Source organism: Pelophylax lessonae (assembly GCF_965119305.1).
Source record: "Pelophylax lessonae genome assembly, chromosome: 1".
Classification (NCBI taxonomy): Eukaryota; Metazoa; Chordata; class Amphibia; order Anura; family Ranidae; genus Pelophylax; species Pelophylax lessonae.
In genome coordinates, this window is record NC_138768.1 from 87,143,192 (window position 1) to 87,166,270 (window position 23,079).

The 23,079-nt window shown below is 41.4% G+C and overlaps 2 protein-coding genes across 2 annotated transcripts in view; one reads left to right on the forward strand and one right to left on the reverse strand.

The window, feature by feature from the left end:
• GHR (growth hormone receptor) overlaps positions 1-23,079 on the forward strand; it is a 536,071-nt gene that overhangs the window by 172,053 nt on the left and 340,939 nt on the right. The window lies entirely within an intron of this gene.
• Positions 9,902-22,440, reverse strand: LOC309543357 (uncharacterized protein; the record flags this gene model as incomplete). The annotated part of the gene is made up of 2 exons (XM_082242827.1): positions 9,902-9,999; positions 21,480-22,440. 2 exons carry the CDS (start codon positions 22,438-22,440, stop codon positions 9,902-9,904), a joined length of 1,059 nt encoding a protein of 352 aa, XP_082098953.1.

A 23,079-nucleotide genomic window follows, 5' to 3' on the forward strand; every position in this document is an offset into this window, starting at 1 on the left:
CAGCTGCAGGCAAGACGAGTGAGGTTGGTGGGAATGGAGGCAGGCTGTAAATGAAGTGAAAAACCAGCCGTACTCCCTCCTGTGTAGCCAGCCGCAACAGCCGGCCGGCTCTGCTGATGGTGTGGGAGGTGGTTGTCCCAGGCTTCCCTCACCTGGCAAAATAAATGTGGCTGTGTGCCCCCCCTGCAGCAAATCGAAACCCTAGTGACAGGGAGGCCGCACGAGCCCCCCCCCCCCGGAGCTTTGGACGGGGTCGCCAATGTGACCCCTAAAGTTACGCCTATGGTAGAAACTCCATATGGGTTTGAAGCTTCAAGAAAATTACTTTTGTGTTTCAAACTTTATCATACCCGAGATGTTATAAAGAAGAATGCACAGTAAAAAAAAAAAAAAAATCATATGTAAATAGTTGGTTTGAGCTGCTCATTCTTAGGAATTACATGCAAAATAATGGTACCGCTTTCAGCACTTAAAATCCAAAAGAATAATACCGCCAGGGAGGTTAAAGATGAATTCCAGGGGTGGGGAGGTGCAGCGTGGTGCGACAGGAGTAAACACTCAGGGGGAGATTTGCTACAACTGGTGCACACAGAATCTGGTGCAGCTGTGCATGGTAACCATGTTCAACAAGCTTATTTATTTAAGCTTTGACAATAAAACCTGGAAGCTGATTGGTTAAAATGCACAGCTGCACCAGATTCTGTGTGTGCCAGTTTTAGTAAATCTCCCCCTCAGAGTCCAGTTTAAGAAAAAAGCACTTATATTAATATTAAAGTTCAATAATTTTCAACAAGCCTAGTGGGAAGGCAGTATGTAGCGAAGGAGGTCTCAGATGTGCTTGACAGCATTTGTCTTGAGGGGTAAAATCTGTACCCAATTGGGGAAGTTCCCAGGAAGGATGACATTTTCCCTACTCGCCTGGAACCTCTCACTAATGCTAATCACTCTCCCTGCCAGACGGGTGACCTGTTCTGTTGTGGAAACCCAAACTCGAGGGTTTCAGTAACTTTGACTGCTGAATCCAATCAAAAAAATAAAGACATTTATTGTACAAGCATGCAGGGAGAGCATCAAGCAATACAGAGTACTGTAAAAATGGCTGCTCTGACTAAAGGCTAACTAAAGACTTCTAATACAATTTATATGTTCTGATGTGGGTGGTACCTAGCTATTTAATCTTTCTTTGAAGATCCATCTGTGTCTCTTGTGAAAGTCATTGAGATGCCAGCCAGTAGTTGTTCACATAGGCTTGCCACTTCCAGTGGCTCTTTGGGGGAATGGGTCTTCTAAGGCCGAGATAGCTATCTAGCAAGTAAAGGGGTAGGGAACTGGTATGAAACTGGTGTTCTCATACAGAAAAAAGAAATACGTGATGTTATACCATCTGCTTCATTACCAATGTATTTTATATTAACAATGTACAGTATTTTATTTATAACTAAAATAGCAGTTCCATTTTCCCCTTCAGTCCCTACACTACCCACAGATGAAATGCGTGCCAGGCCTGGCAGCCAGGGGCTTAAATAAGCTCTGCCTGACCCAAAAGGGCTTCCAGGGTCTACATGGGGTGGCAGCATTCGGATAGCTTCCCCATTGACCCAGGACACCATAGAGGAACCATGTTCCTCTTGACTTTCCCCTCCAAATGCAAAGCTGCTGTGGTTGAGTGCCACCTACAGTGGAGAAAATAGACTGCATCTGCCTACACAGGCATGGTATATTTTTACATAGTAACATTAGTCCAACTTGGATCTATGTAACTATGTATATACTATATATATGATCTACTATTGGTGCAATTGGTGAAGGGATTAATAAGAATCCACCAAGCACAATTTTGATTGCATGCTATTGCCTGGACTTTTAAACACTACTTCGAGCACATTTATATATTTATATTTTTATATATTCTTATGTGATTTTTGTATGGAATTCTTTATATATCTATTTATTGGTTCACTGATCCACACCTTTGTGGATTAATTTACTTTGAGAAGCACAAACACTTCTGAATTGAAATTGCACTGGTATGCACTTTTCTTTGCTAATTGCACCAATAGTAGATCATATATATATTTGTAGCAATTTTTAATCACATATATTACACTTTAAATCACCTATTAATTTTTATAACACGTGATATATTAAGATTACCAGCGCCTTTTTACCTATGATATATACCTATTTATTGTTTTATTACAATTAAAAGGGCAGCAGGTTCAACAATCTTTTATTTAAAGGGCCAGGCGCCTTCTCTTTTCTTTTTATTGCTATGTATATACTATACCTAGTTGATCCCTTTGGAAGCTGGAAATCACTGACATACACATTGCTACTCTAGTGATCTCCTCTTGCTTCTGGATTCTGTACTGAGTGGCTGGGCTGATGAACGGGTACCATTTGAATGAAAGCAAAGCGTTATCTGTTTGGACAAGTTGGAGAGGCAGGGTGGTAATGTCACACTCTCCACTTCGATCAATCAGAGAATGTTTTGCATTCATTCAGAAAATGCAAAGCATTCTCTGAATGGCACCCTTGCCAAGTGCCCAACCTTTCTGTGTTCACAATGCATCAGGCCAGCTACTCACGGGACCCAGAAGCAAGTAGAGATCATTGGGCTACCGGTGTCTATTTCCGTAATTTCCAGCTTCCAGGAGTATTGGCCAGGTATGGTATATACTGTACATAGTTACATTGGTCTATTCTGCATCAATATAATTATGTATATTATAGCCAAAGAATTCTTTAATTTTCTTCATTTTCAGTCTGCAACTGAAGGAGAAAGATCGGTATTGTGGTTGGTGTAATTTTATTTTCCTTCCTCAAACCCCTTTAAAGAGCTGTAAGATAAATAATTAGGTGACATACATGGTTTATGCAATGCTTCCTTAGACACGGAGGAGAAAGGGTCATCATTATCTGGAGGTCAATGACAGCCCAGCTTTAGTGGTTTAAGACATTCAGAAAACTATAAAAGAACCGATGTGTTTGACTTTGTACTGACTCAACAAATGGCAGTCCTCTGATGCCAAGGTCTGTCTTAGCTTTACGCCAAGGTCAATATGTGGTAAACAGGCTTCTTTTAAGCTATATACAGTGCGGTGTGACATGTTCAGTCACATCTACACATTCCTGTGACATTTAACCTGTATATACTAGAACAGATTGCATGCCTGAAAGAGAGAGAGATTTTCCATAACACAGCTTTAAAGGTTAACCCCAGCAAACAGCGAAATAAACAGATTGAATAGATATGTAGGGTTTGTTTTACCTGCAAAAAAGTTGTATATCCTCTCACTTCATGTTTTTACTATGGGACGGGAAGTGAAGATAAATCTCCCCAATTGGATACAGATAGCAAAAAAACAAAAACAAAAAAACCCTTCCTTACTCTGTTCAAAATAAAAAAAAATATGTTTTGGCTATAGTTATACTTTAATAGTTAGCCAACAAAATATGTGGAGTAGTACATATACCATTGCGATTCATCTGTTGACCTCCTGCTCTCTAGCGCCCTTGTCACCTCTTCCCATGCTCGCCTCCAGGATTTCTCCAGAGCTTCTCCCATTCTTTAGAACTCTCTACCCCAATCGGTCCGACTGTCCCCTAATCTATCCATCTTTAGACGATCCCTGAAAACCCTTCTCTTTAAAGAAGCCTACCCGGCTACTAACTAATAACACAGTTTCACTTGCTCCATCAGCTCATCCCCCACAGCTATTGCCTTTTGTATCAATTGACCCTCCCTTGTAGATTGTAAGCTCTAACGAGCAGGGCCCTCTGATTCCTTTTTTTCCAAATTGTATTGTAACTGTAATGTCTGCCTTCATTTTGTTAAGCGCTGCACAAACTGTTGGCGCTATATAAATCCTGTATAATAATAATCTGTTCCTGCTGTGCACAAGTATTGATAATTTATACTACCTGAAATTCTGAAAACCATGTGACATTGTCTCTGTCTTCTGATTGGACACTATTACACATTGCTGCACCACTGACATACACCCTAAGCATGCACTTCCTATTTCTGTCCATCAGTTTATACAACAGTCACTCCTAATTCAAGTGACATTTTGGCATAAAGTATTTATTTCCAGATCTCCCTCTCCACCTCTAAAACATTTTATTACCCTTTGTAACATCATTACCAGGCCTATAAAATGTTTGAGACAGTTCATGGGAGGTCAGTTTTGACATAAGCATGACCCCCATAACTACATATCCCAAGATCCCTTTTCTTATACACAGTGTGTTAGCAGGTTCCTGGGGATCAAAAGAGCAGCTTTTTTGGCAAACAAAATACATTTTTGAATGTGGAGAGGGACAGAGTGGAGTGGGAGATGCTGGTTTGGATTTCGGTGCAACAAAGGCTCTACTTTGTCAGCCCAAACAGGAAGCTTGGTGCACACTGGATTTCTGGTGAATCTACAGTTATTTTTTCGTTTTACTTGTTGCATTTTTAAAAAGGATACAGTATGGGTGACAGAGTCACTTTAAATGATAAAAGTAGACCAAAATTATATTCAGGGAAATCTCTCTAAAGTGGAAAATAATCCCCTCTTTGATAGTTGCCATTGGAAGAAGGGACTTCTTCATGTCCGGATTGGGGCCTATCTTTAGCAGTCATCTGCAGTCAACATAGGGACCTCTAATTTTGGCATTGACAATATTGTTGTTTGGTTTTTTTTTTTTTTTTGTTTTTTTTGGTGGTTTGATGTTCATGACCAGGGCAATTTGAGAAAACTTTTATTAGTTTACAGTTATTTTTATTATTATTACAGAATTTACAGCTTTTATAAAAATAGTGTACACCTGACAGAGCTTTGGGAATGCAGCATTTCAGACCACAGCGGGACTCAACAACTACTATCCTTTTATTATATTATTTACACAAAGCAATAGAAGGCAACTCTGGAGACTCTACAGTTCAAACTTGTCCATGTGCTCTACAACACGGGGATCCCATCAACTGGAAGCTGATAATAGGAAGTCTTTTGGTTTTTTTTTAAACCATGGAGTTGAGCTGCCATCTTCCATGCAAATAATGCCTATTGGATTAGCTGTGTATGGCATCCGATATTAAAAATCTGATCCCTGGACGAGCTGGCCTAACTGTCACACATGGCGAAACCTGGATCAATAGCTGTGGCAGCATCCAGATATGATATCAGATATCTAACCCTGAACTGTGCTAGTTAAAGAAGCATACTGATCTTCATATTCTTCAAGTAAGGACTTGTCTGGCCACTTAAAACACAATCTATGCACTTCTTAAAGCAATCTACAAAGAAGATTAACAGACAAGCAACTTCTTCAATCCCCGCCATTCAAGTAAAGTATTAATAAATCCTGCAAAAACACTATAGACCTTTTGCAGCTACAAATCCCTCTGCTTAATTTATCTAGGACACAACACTGTGCTGCCCTTTATACATATATGATATGGGCTTGTTTCCTCAGCAGTAACTCTGTCATTGCTTAAAGCCTATGTTTACCTAAATATAAAAAAAAGAAAAAATGAGCACAAGGGACATTACTTACCTTTGTTGAGAAATGTCCCTTGTTCTGTTGTGTCCTCCTTTCCCCAAGATCTTCCTCCTCTAAAATAAATAAAACTTCATGCTAGCTAATAAAATGAAGCACCACTAGTGCATTCTAATTTAAACCAAACTGCAAACAATCAATATATTAAATTGCTGTAATTCATTCCATCATCCATGGAAGGCTGATTCAAAGTTCAAATCCCTGGTTAGATGGAAGGGATAGTTGAGGCCACTCCACATCATGTCCTGAGTCATTTAAATAACCAATAAACTACCTCTTCCAAGGCTAGTTGCAACTTGTCAATAGCAACTGGAAATGCACCCATCACCACATGTCACTGATCTGCACGTGAGCTCCTCCGGCATGCTCTGCAGTCATTTTGTGGCTTTAAAATATGCTCTGCACTCTGCTGGCTTTGGGACTCTGAAACCAGTGGAGACCAACAGAACCAAGTGACAGTTCTTATATAAAAATAAATAAATAAATAAATTAGGGCTGAAACAACTAATCGATTAATCGACAACTAATCGATTATGAAAATATTTTCGTAATCGATTAATCGGTCAGCCGATTAGTTGTCCTGCATACAGAATGCATTATTTGTTTACATATCAGAAAATACAGTGCAGCGCACATACAGCTCAGTACACCGTCTGTACATGTATGTAGATTGCAGGGAACTTGTGAATGTGATTCTAAAGGCGGAGATTTTTTTTTTTTTTACCTTGCTTACAATCATTTAAGGGCTCTCTGCAGGGGAGATCAGCATCTGAACCCAGAGAAGGTGGAGGCTGATAGACTAGAGATGATATAAGGCATTACAATTACATTTAGAGTAAAAGTTTACTAGTATTGTGCATTATATTTAAAATTATATCCATGAAAAAAAGTCTCAGCGGCTTCATGTTTGACTCCCAGTTAAACACATCGCACAGCGTTCATCACATCGCACACTGTGTGACTACTTGCCCCGGTTACCGAGGATTTCCATCCATTCATTACTGGGCTGTTCCCCTGCATGCACCCGGCAGATCCAGAAACCGGATGTGACGTCAGCCGGTCACCTCCGAGCTGGAAGTCCATCCTGAGCTGCCGGTGTAGCTCAACGCATGGGTCGAACACCCGATCGACTGCACCACGGACCGGCTAATCTGGGTAACGGGACCACATCACGGACCCCTACAGCCTTTATCCCAAACTCAGTGGCTACATTCGCTTGACTCAATGAGCCATCTCTGCCACAGGTAACCACCGTTTTTGAATATTCACACTGGTGATTGGATCCCGCCACTGGGATCATTACGGCTTCCCTGTGAGTAGGTTAAGCTGTACCAACTGAAGTTTACCAAGTACCGGACCCAGTTGCCAAACGATTCTCATATTGTGTATTATCACTACATTGACTCTTCTGCAGCCCCCAATAGAAACTGTGTATTTAATGGTGTTCTGTGATCTTCATAGAGGGGTCTCTACGCCACGGATTAGTGTTGTCATATACACACCTCACCCCTATTCAACACAGATCTTTTGTGTTCCAGCACCAAGCATCATCATGCTGCTTCATTAGAGCCATTGTTCATCTTTTATCTCATGGAACTTGTATCCTGGTACCAGCCAGTGGCATAGTGGGACATTGAGCTCATAGGCTATATCTGCGAGGTCCTCCCACATCACCGAACACGGCAACCAACTTACATGGTATGTTGGTGCCTGTTTGGTCCTGTGTTAGTATATCTTGTACACTTTGGGTCACTATTCAACTAGCTACAATTATTGGCCTCTGAGCCGCTTAGAGCTATTACTGTACCAATCAGCTGTCCTTCCTATGTGTTCAGATATTGTGTTTTGAGTCCCTATAGCACATGTGCTTGTGTGTATTTTAAGGTTTTTATATTGTATTGTCATCCAGTGTCTTCCACGCCACCCTGATTTGTATTCACCCATTTTTGCTCTTTCAGGCACACGTGCCGAATAAAATTCATATTTTACAACAATTTTGAGTCTGTAGTGCCCTTAGTTGGTTCCTTTTTTTGAGTTTGACAGACCACTGCCTGTCTTCTCAAAGTTTTCTTTTTGCTTTGTATTTCATTGACCAACGGTCACTACTGATGACTCCACTCTTGAGATATTTATTCTCAGGGACCAATTTCTTGTATTTCCCATATTAGGGCTTTTGATTAGGCCAATTCTGGAACACAATTTTTGCTTCTTCATAGTCCCAGTTAAAATATCCTGCATATCCGACTTCTGGGCATATTTTTTATATACATACACATGATACAAGATATAAATATTTTCACTGTTTCACAGTAGAAATAATATTACAGTAGCGATTATCTGCTGTTTTTTTTTACTATAAAGTGCAATTTTTTATTTTTTTTTTTAAACCCCATCATGACAGGTGATAAAAAAAAAAAAAAAAAGCATGCTGCTGCTACTAAAGGTCTTCTGCTGCCCATACATTTAGTATTGGATTTTTGGACAAAAATATTTGCATTTATATTTATACAAAAATGATTTGTATATTTGTTAAATGGACAAGTGGCGTTTGAAAATTTCACTTGCCCTTAACATTCAATTTTAAGTGCCGGTAGTGCATGCTGCGGAGATCGCATGTCATTCGGAGCGCACTGCTCCTTCATCACATACGATCTGATGTGCGGTGCGAATTTCAGCCATACACTTTTATATGGCTGAATTCGCACTGCATCCGCACCAAAGACGCACAGAAGGCATTTTTTGAGCCGCATCAAAATCGGATCGCACAGTGGTTCACACTTGTGCGATCCGATTCTGTGGTTACTTGCAGATCGCACTGCAATATGCAATCAAACTGGGGGTGTTGTTAACTTTTAATTGACACCCCCTGCGTATCGCATATGGCAGTGCGAACTGCCAGAGGTGAGAATGCGATGCAGGAACACGCTGCATATTTGCAGCGTTCCCGCATCGCACAAGTGTGAACCGAGCCTAAAAAGCAAAAACCACATACACCATTTGAAGATTCATTTGATCGAGAAGTTTTCCATTCTGCTCCCTCGAATTTCCCTTACACTGTGGTCAACAATGAACATCAAATGGACCCCACTAATAGTTGTAAAATCAGATGAATGTTTTTAAAAATGTTCTAAAAAAATTTAGTTTGTGTATGGCCAGCATCAGTGACAGCAAGCGCAGGGAGCTCGTATCAAACTACCTGCCTATTAATAAGGCAGTGTGTTATTATTAATCTATACCAATCCGGTCTGAAATTTTGCAAAAAAAGTGTTTTTAGGTCTTTTCAAATTTTAAACATTTTGGTCTCTGAGTCTATGTACCACATTTAAACATCCAATAATACATATATCTGTCTCAGAGTGGATTAAATATCCAACTATATAGCTGGATATTTAGATTTACCACTGCATATAGATAAATATCCAAGAATATTAACTAAATTATACACCAACCTTTTTTTTGTGGAGGTTTTTATCCGATTAGTCGATTAATCGAAACAATAATCGGCCAACTAATCGATTATGAAAATAATCGTTAGTTGCAGCCCTAAAATAAATAAAAAAGCAGGGAGAAAAGCCTGTCGTGTTACCTTTTCAAAATCACATGACCTTTTCTCCTCCAGTCATTGAGCAGAGAGAACTTTGCAGAGCTTTGCTAGCTATACACCGCAGGCCAATTTACTGAATGTCAGTAGCAATATCTACTCTACATTATTTATAGACCTTTAGGACATGTCCAGTCTTGAAACTTCACAATTTTGGTTGTTGCAGCAAAGTCATGATATAGTTGACATCTGAGCTTCATTAACTACCTAAGACAAAAAATATTTGACTATGTCTTGGATAAGTGGCGTACGATGCCACATCCCAAAAATATGAAAAAAACTGGAAAGTAAGGGACCATTCCAAAAGCAAGGGACTTTAAAGGCTTCGTACTTAAGAGCCGGTTCACATTAGAGCGATCCGACTTGCCGGGGCGATCTCACAAGTCGCGGTGCGCTGCTCGCACCGCGACCTCGGAGCGGCCGGCACGGACTTCATAACATTGAAGTCAATGCAGGTCGCTCCGGGTCGCCCCAAAGAAGCTCCGGACCCTTTTTCTAAGTCGGAGCAACTTGTGTCGCTCCTATTAGAACGGGTCCACAGCTTCTCTATGGCAAGCGACCTATGGCGACCTGTCAGGCGCCCAGGTCGCCTGACAGGTCGCCCCAGTGTGAACCGGCTCTTAAGGCAAGGTAACACAGACTTAATAAAAATACATTATTTTTCACAATTCAAATATTTAAAAAAAAGTAATTTATGACCATACAATTATAATCATAACAAAAGAGAATAATCTTATAAAATAAACATAAAAGATTCTAGATGAGATCCAGAGTTAATGTTAGTGTATCCTGCTGTCTTATTTTGAAGGGTTTCGTAGCAAATTGCTGCTTTCCCAGGGACACCGTGGAAGAATCTGGAAAGTTTGAGAACATTTACAATACAGGGTAGTATCACAATAGGTAAAAGGAATATGAACATTCCTACAACATTAGGCTTACCATAATGAAAATATCCGCCAGGCATGCACAAACTTCAAAGCTCCAAAGGGATGACACACACACACATGACGTATCCACCAACCCCTGCTAAACCAGGCAAGGGACAGTGTTGCTGGCACTGGAGCACACTGAGGGGTCATGGAGGCCGTAAAACAAGCCAACTCACCACAGCTGCAAAATAAAATACCTCAAAGGTCCCCCTTAGCAACATTGCCTCATTCGCTAACTATATAGGGAATTCTGAACTTCTATCCAGTACTGGACCAGCAGGTTCAGTTTGTATAGGTTGGCCTTACTACCATGTTTGCTTTTGCTTCCTGGAATTTGACTTTGGACTGCACTGCGGTTATGCCTCTGTCTGCCACCTGCTTCAACCCCTAGCCTGCCTGACTGCATTTCTGTCTGCTGCCTTCCTTGACTACTTGCCTGCCTGATAATGTTTCTATCCCTGTATTTGGTACTGTGCCTAAATACCTGCTGTTTTGTTTGCCCATCTGAAAATCTGCATTGGGCCAAAAATCGATCCTGACTGTTCTTGACTGTTGCTTCTTGCAGCAAAGAGGGTTTAGTTAACTCCATGAGAGTTCTATGGGGCTTTACAAGCTACATAGATTACACCAAAACTACAAATCCAGCAGCCAGGTTCCTTATTGTCACCCACACAAAGAAGATGTGAACCTAGTGGTTTTCAACCTGTGTTTAGGACACAGGTAAGGCATTTTATAAGTTATTGAAAAACACCTTATTGATTTTTTGAGCTTGCCTTCAACATCAACGTAGCAACAACAAGAAGTGCAAGTCCCGGTTCACCCTACCGCGACTTGTCAGGCGACTTGGCCGCTTGACAAGTCGCGGTCCATTCAGTGCTATGGGAACCGTTCTAATAGGAGCGACTCAAGTCGCTCCGACTTAGAAAATAGTTCCTGCACTACTTTTGACTGAAGTCGGAGTGACTTGCATTGACTTCCATTATGTGAAGTCCGTGCAAGTCGCGGTGCACGGTGACTTCACCAGTCGCCCCCGAAGTCGGATCGCCATAGTGTGAACCGACACTTAGTTAACTCTTTATTTTGGGAAACCCTGTCGTGTGCCATAGAGCTTCATTAAGGTGGGACATTTGTGTGAAAAGGTGTAGAGTATAAGTCTTTGAGAGGTAAATGGTTTGGAGGGAAGGGCTTGGGGTAAAAGAGTGCAGGATGCAACCAACAGTATACATCTGCATTGACTATGTTGCATGTCCTGCGCCAAACTTTTCCTGCCATGCCTGGTCTCCCTTCCCAGTGAGCATTTCCCAGCAGGTCAGACCTCTGTTTGGAGTCATGAACTCTTCATTACAGTCCCTGTAGTGTCAGCTGGATAAAGATTTCCCTGTTTCTATGCTGATGTATTTTTGTTCCAATGACCAAATCAGGATGGAGGTTAATATAGAGAAGGGAAGACAAGACGCTTTGTCAGGTTGGGAAGGAAGCAGCAGTAACCTTCAGAACAATGTTTGTTTTCATTATTTTCAGCCAAGTCAGAGAAGCCTGCCAGAGTTATTTGCAGCTGCCAAAAGATAACGTTACTCAGCAGGAGTTCTTTCAATACTTTTCTGAGCTCGATCGTGGCACATAAAAAGACAGCGTTTTCTTTTGAAAACCGAATGCATGGAAATTGAACATTCAGTGAGTCTTCTAAGCAACATCTGGGATTTAACTGTTTAGAAAGAAGCAGGCCTATTTACAGCTCAATACTGCCCAGATTTCCAAGTATAAAATAGTATAACACCAAAAAGTGTACTACTTGTGAACCAAGGATTAACTAGGGACACCCTAAAACCTAAATGTCTAACCTAAATGTCCTATATTGCCGTAATTAGTATGCTCCTTGCTGCACCCTTGCCAGTACCCATTGAAGGATGCATGAAACACTGTAAAAGCTCGGGAGTGGGAGGTAATCATTGATAGACACAATCTAACTAAGTTATTGTAATTGTCTGCTGCTGCCTGCAATCTGTTCTGTAACTTCAGTGAAGGACCATGCAAACTGAAACAAAGGTTTCTTTTTGTATATAATTCTATCCCATTTAATGTCTGATAAATCAATTCCTTACCACTAATTATCCCTAGTATACAATTTTTTTCAAACTCAAGCATTTTACACCTTCATTTTTCACCTTCATTTTGTGAAAAAAAATTATAAAAAAAAGATATTTTTAAATAAATGTCCCCTGTTTTTTTCAAGGACCTTAATTTTAGTATCATGTGAAGATAGAATGAATTGCAGAATTAGGCCTCAACTGGGCATGAACACGTTTCTCCTGGCAGGAGAAAAGCAGCTTAAAAAACACGAATAAAGCTGAATTTTGATGCGTAAAAAGCGCATCAAGCATTTGGGCGTTAATTAATTTTATTGGGCCGACTATTGATTTATTCATTAGGAATGAACGCAAAAGCGTATAGGCGCATTTAGGAGCGTCAAGCAGTTTTTCTGCTCAAACAAACTTCTCCTAAATGCACAAATGGTGTCTTTTTTCCGCCTGTAAATACTCTGCTTCTAATACACCTATACTGTAAATGCCTATGTGTGCATGGCTGCATAGGCTAAAATCGAGGGGCATTTAGAGGCTAAAAAAAAGTGGTTCTAAGCTACAGATTGCGAGTGCAGTGCGTTTTGAACGCGGTACTGGAAACACGCACAGAACAGGTTCTGGTGTGCACTGCCCTTTAAAGTAGACTTTTCATGAAAATGGAAGGTCCACGTTTTTGCCAGCTACCTGCTTCCAAAGCACAACTGCGGTTAAAAGCCTTTGGTCAACACCCCCACCCCCCCCCCCCCCCAAAAAAAAAAATTCTTTTTTAGAAAAACGTAACCGCTTTCAGCTCTTCCAGGAGGCGTTGGTGCTGGGAGCTTGAAATTAAGCCAACTGTTTTAGGGAGAAATTCCATGAAAGTTCCACTTTTAAAATCTAAAAATAAATTTAAAAAAAAAAGATAGTTGTTAAAAAAAGTTAACAAGAAAAAGAAATACCTATTTTTCTCTTCAATATCATAAGCAATAACAGTTATTAGTTACATTGATAACTGAATCAGTAATCCCATAGTGAAAATGTGTTTCGATCTATAGGTGATCAAGAGCTTCAAGACCTGAAGTGGTTAGAAACCTATTTCTAGTTCTCACTATTGTCTATATAGCAATATAGCTATAAAAGCAATAGCAATAATGTCTATATAGCAATATTATAGATGATCTCTAAGTGCCCAGATGGTGGAATTGGGTGAGTATGTCATTTTTCAGAAGAGAAGAAATACAGAATACAAATGGATGAGTTAGAGGGAGTTGTGAGTGGGATTAAATTTACCTGCAGATGGGTTTTAACCTAAACCCAGTTTGTCAAATTGTTGGCTGTTGAAGGCCAACAATAACTAAAATTATTGTTAAAAGGGAATATATATTTTATGCTGGTGAGATAATGTGCAGGCTCTATAAATGAAGTAGCTAAAATTGATGGGCTCCATCCTACGATTAAAGTGTATGTATTGGAAGAATTAAATAAAAAAGAACATTTAGAACAACTCTACAATACATGCATATTTCCCCATGTTTTGCCTGTTTAGAAAATTCTGCAAGTGCAAAAAAAATTACGGGATCCTTCCAGAAATCAAGTGAACTCCTTACTTCCTAGGCCAAGGCCAGTTCCTATTGACACAAACTCCCAACCACTCCCAAATATCAACTTGTTAGATACTTGTGTCTGTGTGTGTCCATGCCTGGGTCACTAATTTTAAATGAATCCAAGGGACGGGGGAGTCGATTGGGAATAAAAGGATGAATGATGAGCCTAATGTGGATTGTAGCAACAATGAAAAGGTTTAAGTGCCTGTGACATGACACATATGCATGATGACAAGGTCCAAAGCCACACAACCAGCTGCAGATGTACATAAAATGAACTATACTGTCTGTGTATCCAACTAGATATTGTCATTAACCTTTCTCAGCCCAGATTCCCAAGCCTTTGTAAGCTAGACTGTAAATCTGCAGTGTCCTGGGAACTGGCTGTGATATTGATGATACACAGCTGTTAGCATACACAGAATCTTACCAGAACTCTTTCTACTTCTCTTCCTCATCATTACACAAATGTGTGTGTGTGTATATATGCATATACAGTATGTATATACAGTATCTCACAAAAGTGAGTACACCCCTCGCGCTGCGTTTGGGGTGACATTGCAAGTCACGGGAATCGCACGGGCAACTCGTGATTTGCAATGATTAGGGATCGCGGGCAGAATCGCAGGAATTAACGTCAATATGTGAACGGAGCCTAATATCTATCTGTCAATTAATACACAGTCAACAAGTGTTTTTTTTTACGTGCGGATAAAAATGTTCTTGCATGGGGGGGCCCCTTTGGTCACTCTTTCTGCCACTGAATGACTGATAGGTTAGTAAGAAGGAGATTGTTAGACTACAAAGGTATCAGTAACTGTAACTGCTCTCCGGACTCTGTTGTTAAAAAGACATGTCAGCGCCCATAACACCAGAGTTTAAGTGCAGCTTTTATAAGAAAATGTATTTATTTTATTTATTTCAGGTACTTATATAGCGCTGTCAATTTACGCAGTGCTTTACATATACAGTGGGTACGGAAAGTATTCAGACCCCCTTAAATTTTTCACTCTTTGTTATATTGCAGCCATTTGCTAAAATCATTTAAGATCATTCTTCTTCCTCATGAATGTACACATAGCACCCCATACTGACAGAAAAACACAGAATTGTTGACATTGTTGCAGATTTATTAAAAAAGAAAAACTGAAATATCACATGGTCCTAAGTATTCAGACCCTTTGCTTTGACACTCATATATTTAACTCAGGTGCTTTCCATTTCTTCTGATCATCCTTGAGATGGTTCTACACCTTCATTTGAGTCCAGCTGTGTTTGATTATACTGATTGCACTTGATTAGGAAAGCCACACACCTGTCTATATAAGACCTTCCAGATCACAATGCATGTCAGAGCAAATGAGAATCATGAGGTCAAAGGAACTGCCTGAAGAGCTCAGAGACAGAATTGTGGCAAGGCACAGATCTGGCCAAGGTTACAAAAAGATTTCTGCTGCACTTAAGGTTCCTAAGAGCACAGTGGCCTCCATAATCCTCAAATTGAAGATGTTTGGGACGACCAGAACCCTTCCTAGAGCTGGCCGTCCGGCCAAACTGAGCTATCAGGGGAGAAGAGCCTTGGTGAGAGAGGTAAAGAAGAACCCAAAGATCACTGTGGCTGAGCTCCAGAGATGCAGTCAGGAGATGGGAGAAAGTTGTAGAAAGTCAACCATCACTGCAGCCCTCCACCAGTCGGGGCTTTATGGCAGAGTGGCCCGACGGAAGCCTCTCCTCAGTGTAAGACACATGAAAGCCCGCATGGAGTTTGCTAAAAAACACCTGAAGGACTCCAAGATGGTGAGAAATAAGATTCTCTGGTCTGATGAGACCAAAATAGAACTTTTTGGCCTTAATCCTAAGCGGTATGTGTGGAGAAAACCAGGCACTGCTCATCACCTGTCCAATACAGTCCCAACAGTGAAGCATGGTGGTGGCAGCATCATGCTGTGGGGGTGTTTTTCAGCTGCAGGGACAGGACGACTGGTTGCAATCGAGGGAAAGATGAATGCCGCCAAGTACAGGGATATCCTGGACAGAAACCTTCTCCAGAGTGCTCTGGACCTCAGACTGGGCCGAAGGTTTACCTTCCAACAAGACAATGACCCTAAGCACACAGCTAAAATAACGAAGGAGTGGCTTCACAACAACTCCGTGACTGTTCTTGAATGGCCCAGCCAGAGCCCTGACTTAAACCCAATTGAGCATCTCTGGAGAGACCTAAAAATGGCTGTCCACCAACGTTTACCATCCAACCTGACAGAACTGGAGAGGATCTGCAAGGAGGAATGGCAGAGGATCCCCAAATCCAGGTGTGAAAGACTTGTTGCATCTTTCCCAAAAAGACTCCTGGCTGTATTAGATCAAAAGGGGGCTTCTACTAAATACTGAGCAAAGGGTCTGAATACTTAGGACCATGTGATATTTCAGTTTTTCTTTTTTAATAAATCTGCAACAATGTCAACAATTCTGTGTTTTTCTGTCAGTATGGGGTGCTATGTGTACATTCATGAGGAAGAAGAATGAACTTAAATGATTTTAGCAAATGGCTGCAATATAACAGAGTGAAAAATTTAAGGGGGTCTGAATACTTTCCGTACCCACTGTACATTACACATTCACATCAGTCCCTGCCCTCAAGGAGCTTACAATCTAAGGTCCCTAACTCACATTCATACATGCATAGAAAATTGTTCATTGTCGCCATTGCTGACCTCCTCCTGAAAAGTCGGTGATGTCCTTATCTTGTTTTGGGTCGGTGACTTATAGCATTGAAGCGAAAATTATCATAAAAGTCAGGCAAGTAGAACTTTCAGTAGCAGAGCTCAGCACTTGCAGTTTAATGGGCTATTAAAATCATTAGTCCCAAGTCCTACTTCATAGAAGCAGTCATTGTTTGCTTACACTGCACTGATGATAAGTAACAAGCATGAAAAAGCTGTATGCAGTTTGGAATAAATGGCTCTATAAAAACAGACAGTGCTGCTGCTATACACCAGCAGTTATGTGTGTGCTGTTAGCTAAGGAACATAAATGAATAAATTGCATGACTCCTTCGCTATCCTGAAATGAGGTATAATCCTTTTATTTTTAGGATATGTTATGGAATGAAACGTGAAAAAATTCTGATATAGCAAGTCTCTGCTGTACTAGGCACTGGTGCAATGGAGGGATTTTTGGTCCCTCCTCTCCGTTAACGTCAGGATTATATTCTCATTGGGCTCCTAATGTACAAACTGACTGGTCTCCTAAACCAGACAAACAGAATAGTTGCTGGTTATTTCCACCCTGCTTTATACTCAGTGGAAGGTATGCTCTGCGGTTATCGACAACTGGATGTACATGATCAGGAAAACAGACTGGTCTCCGTGGGGGAAGGATTCATGATATCCTTGGTTCTAGATCTCACAACCATGAATAAAAGGTGGGGCCCTAGTGCAATTGATAACATGAAGACTTAAATCCTGTAGGAAACGGAAAGTCTGATTTTGTATATATCAGAAAATGAAAGAAGGCATCAAGTACATTCTATGTATAGAGCAGAATATCCTATTAATATTTAATATTCTATACCATGACCTTCATGCTCATTAGACAACTATCAAATGAAACCTAAACATTTCTTAGATTCCTATGTGTACATAAACCTGATCCAAGTAGGAGAATAAAAACAACCTAGTGCAGCCTTTCTCAGACATTTTACTCCAGAAAACCTTACCTACAGCTTACAGTACATTTGCATGATAAGAAGGTTATAGAAATTTTGAATAAGAAATTAAAATACAACATACCTAGAGTTTGTGACACCAACGTACTGTATAGGAAAACATTTTTCTATAATCATCTTTAAATTAAATGAAAAATAAAATAGAAAAGAAACACAGATAGCCAACATCGTAGTGCCCTCCTAGCATAAATAGTCAATGTAAAGATAATCAGTGGCAAATTGAATTGCTGGTAAGTATAGAGTCATTTGTCACTGCTCACTGCTCAAGGAACTCCTAAAAACCTGTGGAAGAACCTTAGGGTTCTACAAAACCCTGGTTGAGAAAGGCTACCCCAGTGAATAACAAATTTACTAGTAAGATACAAGGAGTCTTATCTGTATACTAACCAGAGGAAAGAAAAGTGTGTGCTGCCTGTGGCTACCAGACAGATTCCAGGACCACTTTTCATGCATCTGCTGGTCAGATATGGAGAACACCATTACATTTAATTTCCTCAGGCTGGGTTCACACGTGCGAATTGAATGCGGGCTTCTCCGCATCCAATTCGCATGACAGGAGAGTGTGCCCAGCTCTCAATGGAGCTGGTTCACACATCTCAGTGGTGGCTGCGGAGGGGATTGCATGGGGGTCCATTGTGTCTTTGGCTCTGTTTCAGGTCTGAATTTAGGCAAAAGTTTGGGCCTGATTTGTCCCTGAAGCCCCATCCGATTTAAGTGTGAACCCAACCTCAATTTCCTCTATTTAACCTTCGGCCTATATTTATTATGCTACTCAGGTGAAAATTGGAAACTGAACTAAATTTACCTTTACATTTAATTGTAATTTATATAATCCCCTGTGGTTAGCCTTCAGGTTATCCATTGTGCTTCTGGGTGGACAGCATCCACTTGTCATATGATTCTGGGATGTGTATCAACCCTTCCTTTCAAACTCCAGGGTAAGCAGGAAGGGCTGCAGTGGGTCAGTGAGTGGGCAATGCTTAAACCAGAGAACCACTGGACTGAATTTTATCATGTTCAGGACTTTTCAGGATTATAGGAACTGTAGGGATTTGGATACTGTAAAAAAAAATTGAAATTAGAGGCACTCAAAAGTTACGCTAAATCATTTGAAATGCAATATATTTCTCTCTGACGTGTAGATTTTGAAATTTGTCATCTTCTAAAGTGTTTTGACTTTATATCTTTTAACTGGCTCAATATTTTTTTTTTGGAAATAACTACAATAGACCCAACCTAATGGTTTTCACAGTTCTCTATTTCTCTTTTTAAAAAAATGCATTGTACTTTAGTAAAGCCTTTTTCAAACTGTTTACTTTGGAGGAACTCTTAAAGAATGTTCTGGTGTACAGCTGAAGGGTATTCCTTTTAAGAAGTTGTAGATATATTAATAATAAAATAATACATAATAGGAATACCAATTTTAATGTGAATCTGTACTTGTTTTGCTGCACAAATATGTGATTCTGTTGGAACAATATATTTGTATTGGCATTTACTGGAAGAGTACATTTTCATTTGCATATATTTGCTTTTATGTTTAGTGGCAATGAGTTCCCTTTCCATCCTATATTACATCTCTCCAGAGCTGCTCCACGTGTCCTACTGCTTTTCCTCACTAGTGATATCAGGTACCAGGAACATTTAGACAGATATCAGTCCACCCTAAATGTAGCCAGTGCAACAAGGACTCTGTAGATAATCTGCTCATTCTCTGGGCGGTCCACGAATGTTATGTTAGGGACATACTGCATGGCCATAAACTTAAGAAACAACGGAACCAAGATACCAAAGAACTAATCCTCAAACTACAATCCTTGGAAATTTGTCATAAAACTGCCAGGGGTTCTTCCCAATTAGATGATGAAATAGCAGAAGTTCAGAAGTGCATACGTAATCTCTCTCTCTTGGATACTGACCTGAACCGACGGTTTTTCTATGAGTATGGAAATAAATGCGGTAGAGCCCTAGCACACTTCCTTCATACTCAAGCCAGCGATTTAAAATTATTCCCCAAAGTCTTGGCAACTCAGCACAGCCCAATCTTACAGCAAATAATAGCATCGGGCAAAGTGGTTTTTAATCTCAGGAAGTTTGTGATAAAATTTGTATGCTCAATATAATCTCCAAGTCTGGAAACAAATCCAATCCTCTTCTCTTGCTGTCAACAGACACGGAGAATGCTTTTGACCACATTGATTGGATATTCATGCAGGAGTTCTACAGCGGATTGGTATCCTGACCCCTTTGGGTCGATGGATTGGAGAACTTAACTCCACCCCTTCGCCCACGGTTTGTGTTAACAGGGTTGACTCGTCCCTATTCGACATACGTAATGGAACCATGTGGAGACCTTCCTTTTCACCTTTAATCTTCACCTTTAATCTTTTGTCCTTATTTTGGAACCAGTTTTTACAACACATTTGTAAGAACTTAGACATTACGGTGGTGCAAACTCATGGAGTTACCACCATAAAGTTGCCGCATAAACAGATGACTTTTTTTACATCAAAAACCCTGCTGCCTCGTTGCCTTCACTTTCCATGAATTTAGGATCTCTGGATCTTTATCAATTTTCAAAGGTCAGAGACCTTGAATATATCCCTACCAAAATCCATGGTTCATACTTTACGGCCTAACCTCCGTTTCTCCTGGCCTTCTCACTCCTTGAAATACTTAGGAAGATATATTCTGATAGATACCAAAGAGATCTTTGCCTTGAACTTTCTCCCAATTATGAAAACAATCCGTAGAATAAGTTAGCCTTTACTTGGCTCAGGAGATGTAATGTCCTGAAGATAAGCATGATGCCTCAAGTCCTTTATCTTCTTCAAACACTGCCAATTCTTATCCCTAGAACCTTCTTCTGCAACCTTCAAATCTAATTTACAAGATATGTTTGGCACAACAGGATGCCCCAAATCTGTAAATTGATCCTGATGAGAACTAAAAATTAGGTTGGGGTGTGGCTACTTGACCCGTAGAAATACTACACAGCTACACACATGACCCGGGTTATAGATTGGTTCAAACAAAGAGCATTCAAGCAATGGGTATCTTTGGAAGAAGACTGCTCCCCAGTACCACTCTCATGCCTCCTTTGACCAGGCCAGGAGATCCCCAGCTTCTTACGGAAATATCTCACAAGAGGCTCAACCTTAAAAGAAATGCAGAAGTATTTTACCTTATCTTATTGTCAAAGTTTTCCATCGCCTATGACCCCATACTTGAACAGCTTTTTTTGATTGAAAATGTAATCTTTATTTTGCATAAAAGATATACAAAAAACAAATACTTTTGTCGGGGTACATTCTCCCCTGTACTGCGACGCAGCGCATAAATACACTACATTACAATACATTTCCGGTCATACTAATAAATACATTCAATCACATACATTCATTCTGCGGTATGATGCCTGATGTGTTGTGCGGAGTAAGGATACCCCGTGCCATCACATCATGCATGACGCCGCAATACCCCTAAAGCATGAAACTGAAAAATACGTTATCTATACGTTGCATTCCTTAAACGATATCAAATAATAAACATTTCAAAAAAGCAACAGGTGTGATGGGGGGTGGGAGAGAGGGGTAAGGGGAGGGGAATGAAATCACAGGCCCGAAGCTTTATTGAATGGACGAAGACACGCAAGGGAGAGTGGGGGAAGGGGAAATCTTCAGACCTCCTCTTCCTCCATGAGATCCATCAGGTTATAGTCTCTGAGCAGACTGTGGACCAGTCTGCGACAGTCCTCAATGGACATCCTCTCCCGCTGGTGGATAAGGCGCTTTCTGGCGCACCATAAAGCGTCCTTAAAGCAACACAACACCCGCCAGGCGTTGTCAATGTCCTCCTGGGAAAAAGTTCCATGAAAAAGTCCATTCAGCACAGCAAAATGTGTGATGGCAGTCTGTGGAACAATGTCTCTCAGTTCAGGTTCCAAGGCCCTCAACAGGCTCTGTGCAAATGAGCACTCCCAGAAAACGTGAAAAGACGTTTCCTCGTGGATGATACAAAAGGGGCAGTGCCTGTATCTGCACAAGTTTCTGGCATGCATAAATGTCCTGAGTGGCAAACCCCCCTGGACAGCCATCCACGCCAGATCTTTATGCCTGTTGGTGAGTCTCTTTGAAGAAACATTCCTCCAGACCACTTTGCAGGTGGCTGAAGGGAGGCCTGGAACAGTCTCAGCAATGTCCGATGCTCTGATCAACTTGTAGATAGTTTTTGGCTTCCACAAGTCGGGCTTAACTCCATGTAGCCCCAGCTCCTTGATGAACTTGAAAGTGTCCAAGTAGTACCAAGGAGTGTCCCAGTTGTAGGGGATGGAGCTGTCCCATTTGTCCCATCCAAGGGACCTCCAGAGAGGCAGGAGGAAAAAACGGGACATGGAGTTGCCTCCAGAGTCCGAAGTTCTGTCAATCAAAGTTCTGCGGATGCAGTTGCAGGCAAAGAACACCCCCAGTAACGTTGCGATGTCGGGCACGCCCTTACCGCCCTTGAGGGGTTCCTTGAACATGACTGCTCGCTTCACTCTGTCCATCTTGGAGCCCCAGATGAAGTGGAACACCGCCCTGGTGATGGCCTTGCAGGTGTTGACCCGGGGGGGCCAGGCCTGGGCGAGGTACTGCAACACAGGGAGGATCTCGCTGCGGAGTACCAGTGTTTTCCCTTCGATGGTGAGTTCTCTGAGGCTCCATAGTCCAAACTTTTGTCTCATCTTGGACAGTCTCTCCTCCCAAGACTTCAGGGCTGCGCCCTCAGCTCCAAACCAAACTCCAAGAATTTTGATGAAGTCCGCCTTGATGCTGAAAGGGATTGATGCAGAAGAAGGCAGGAACCACTTTCCGAAGAGCATGATCTCTGACTTCCCGCAGTTGACTTTTGCCCCTGAAGCTTTGCCGAAGTCCTCACAGGTCTGGACGAGCGAGTCGATGGAGCGCTGGTCAGCACAGAACACCGTTACGTCGTCCATGTAGAGTGAGCACTTGACAACCCTTCTGTCCGGTCCCGGTGCGGTGATCCCTCTGATCTCTGGGTTCTGTCGGATGCATTCGGCAAAGAGCTCTATACAGCAAACAAAAAGCAGAGGTGAGAGAGGGCAGCCTTGTCTGACCCCAGAGAAAACAGGGAAAGGGTCAGTTTTCCAGCCATTCACCAACACCGTACTACAAATGTCATTGTACATCACATTCACATACGAACAAAACATGTCCCCAAGACCAAACCTGCGCAGAGCTCTGCACATAAACTCATGGGAGACACGGTCAAAGGCCTTTTCCTGGTCAAGACTGACCAGGGCCGCGTGCACACGGCGGCCTCGAATGTACTGGACCGTGTCCCGGACAAGCGCAAGGCTGTCCGCAATCCTGCGACCAGGAATGCCACAAGTCTGATCCGGGTGGATGATCTGTCCGATGACAGATTTCAGCCTGTTGGCCAGAACCTTGGCGAGGATTTTGTAGTCCACGTTCAAGAGAGAGATGGGACGCCAATTTTTCAGATCCCCTCTCTCCCCCTTACGCTTATACAAAATCGTGATCATCCCCTCCCTCAGCGACGGAGGCATTGTGCCCTCCACCACCATCTCCTCGTACATACTTGAACAGCTGGC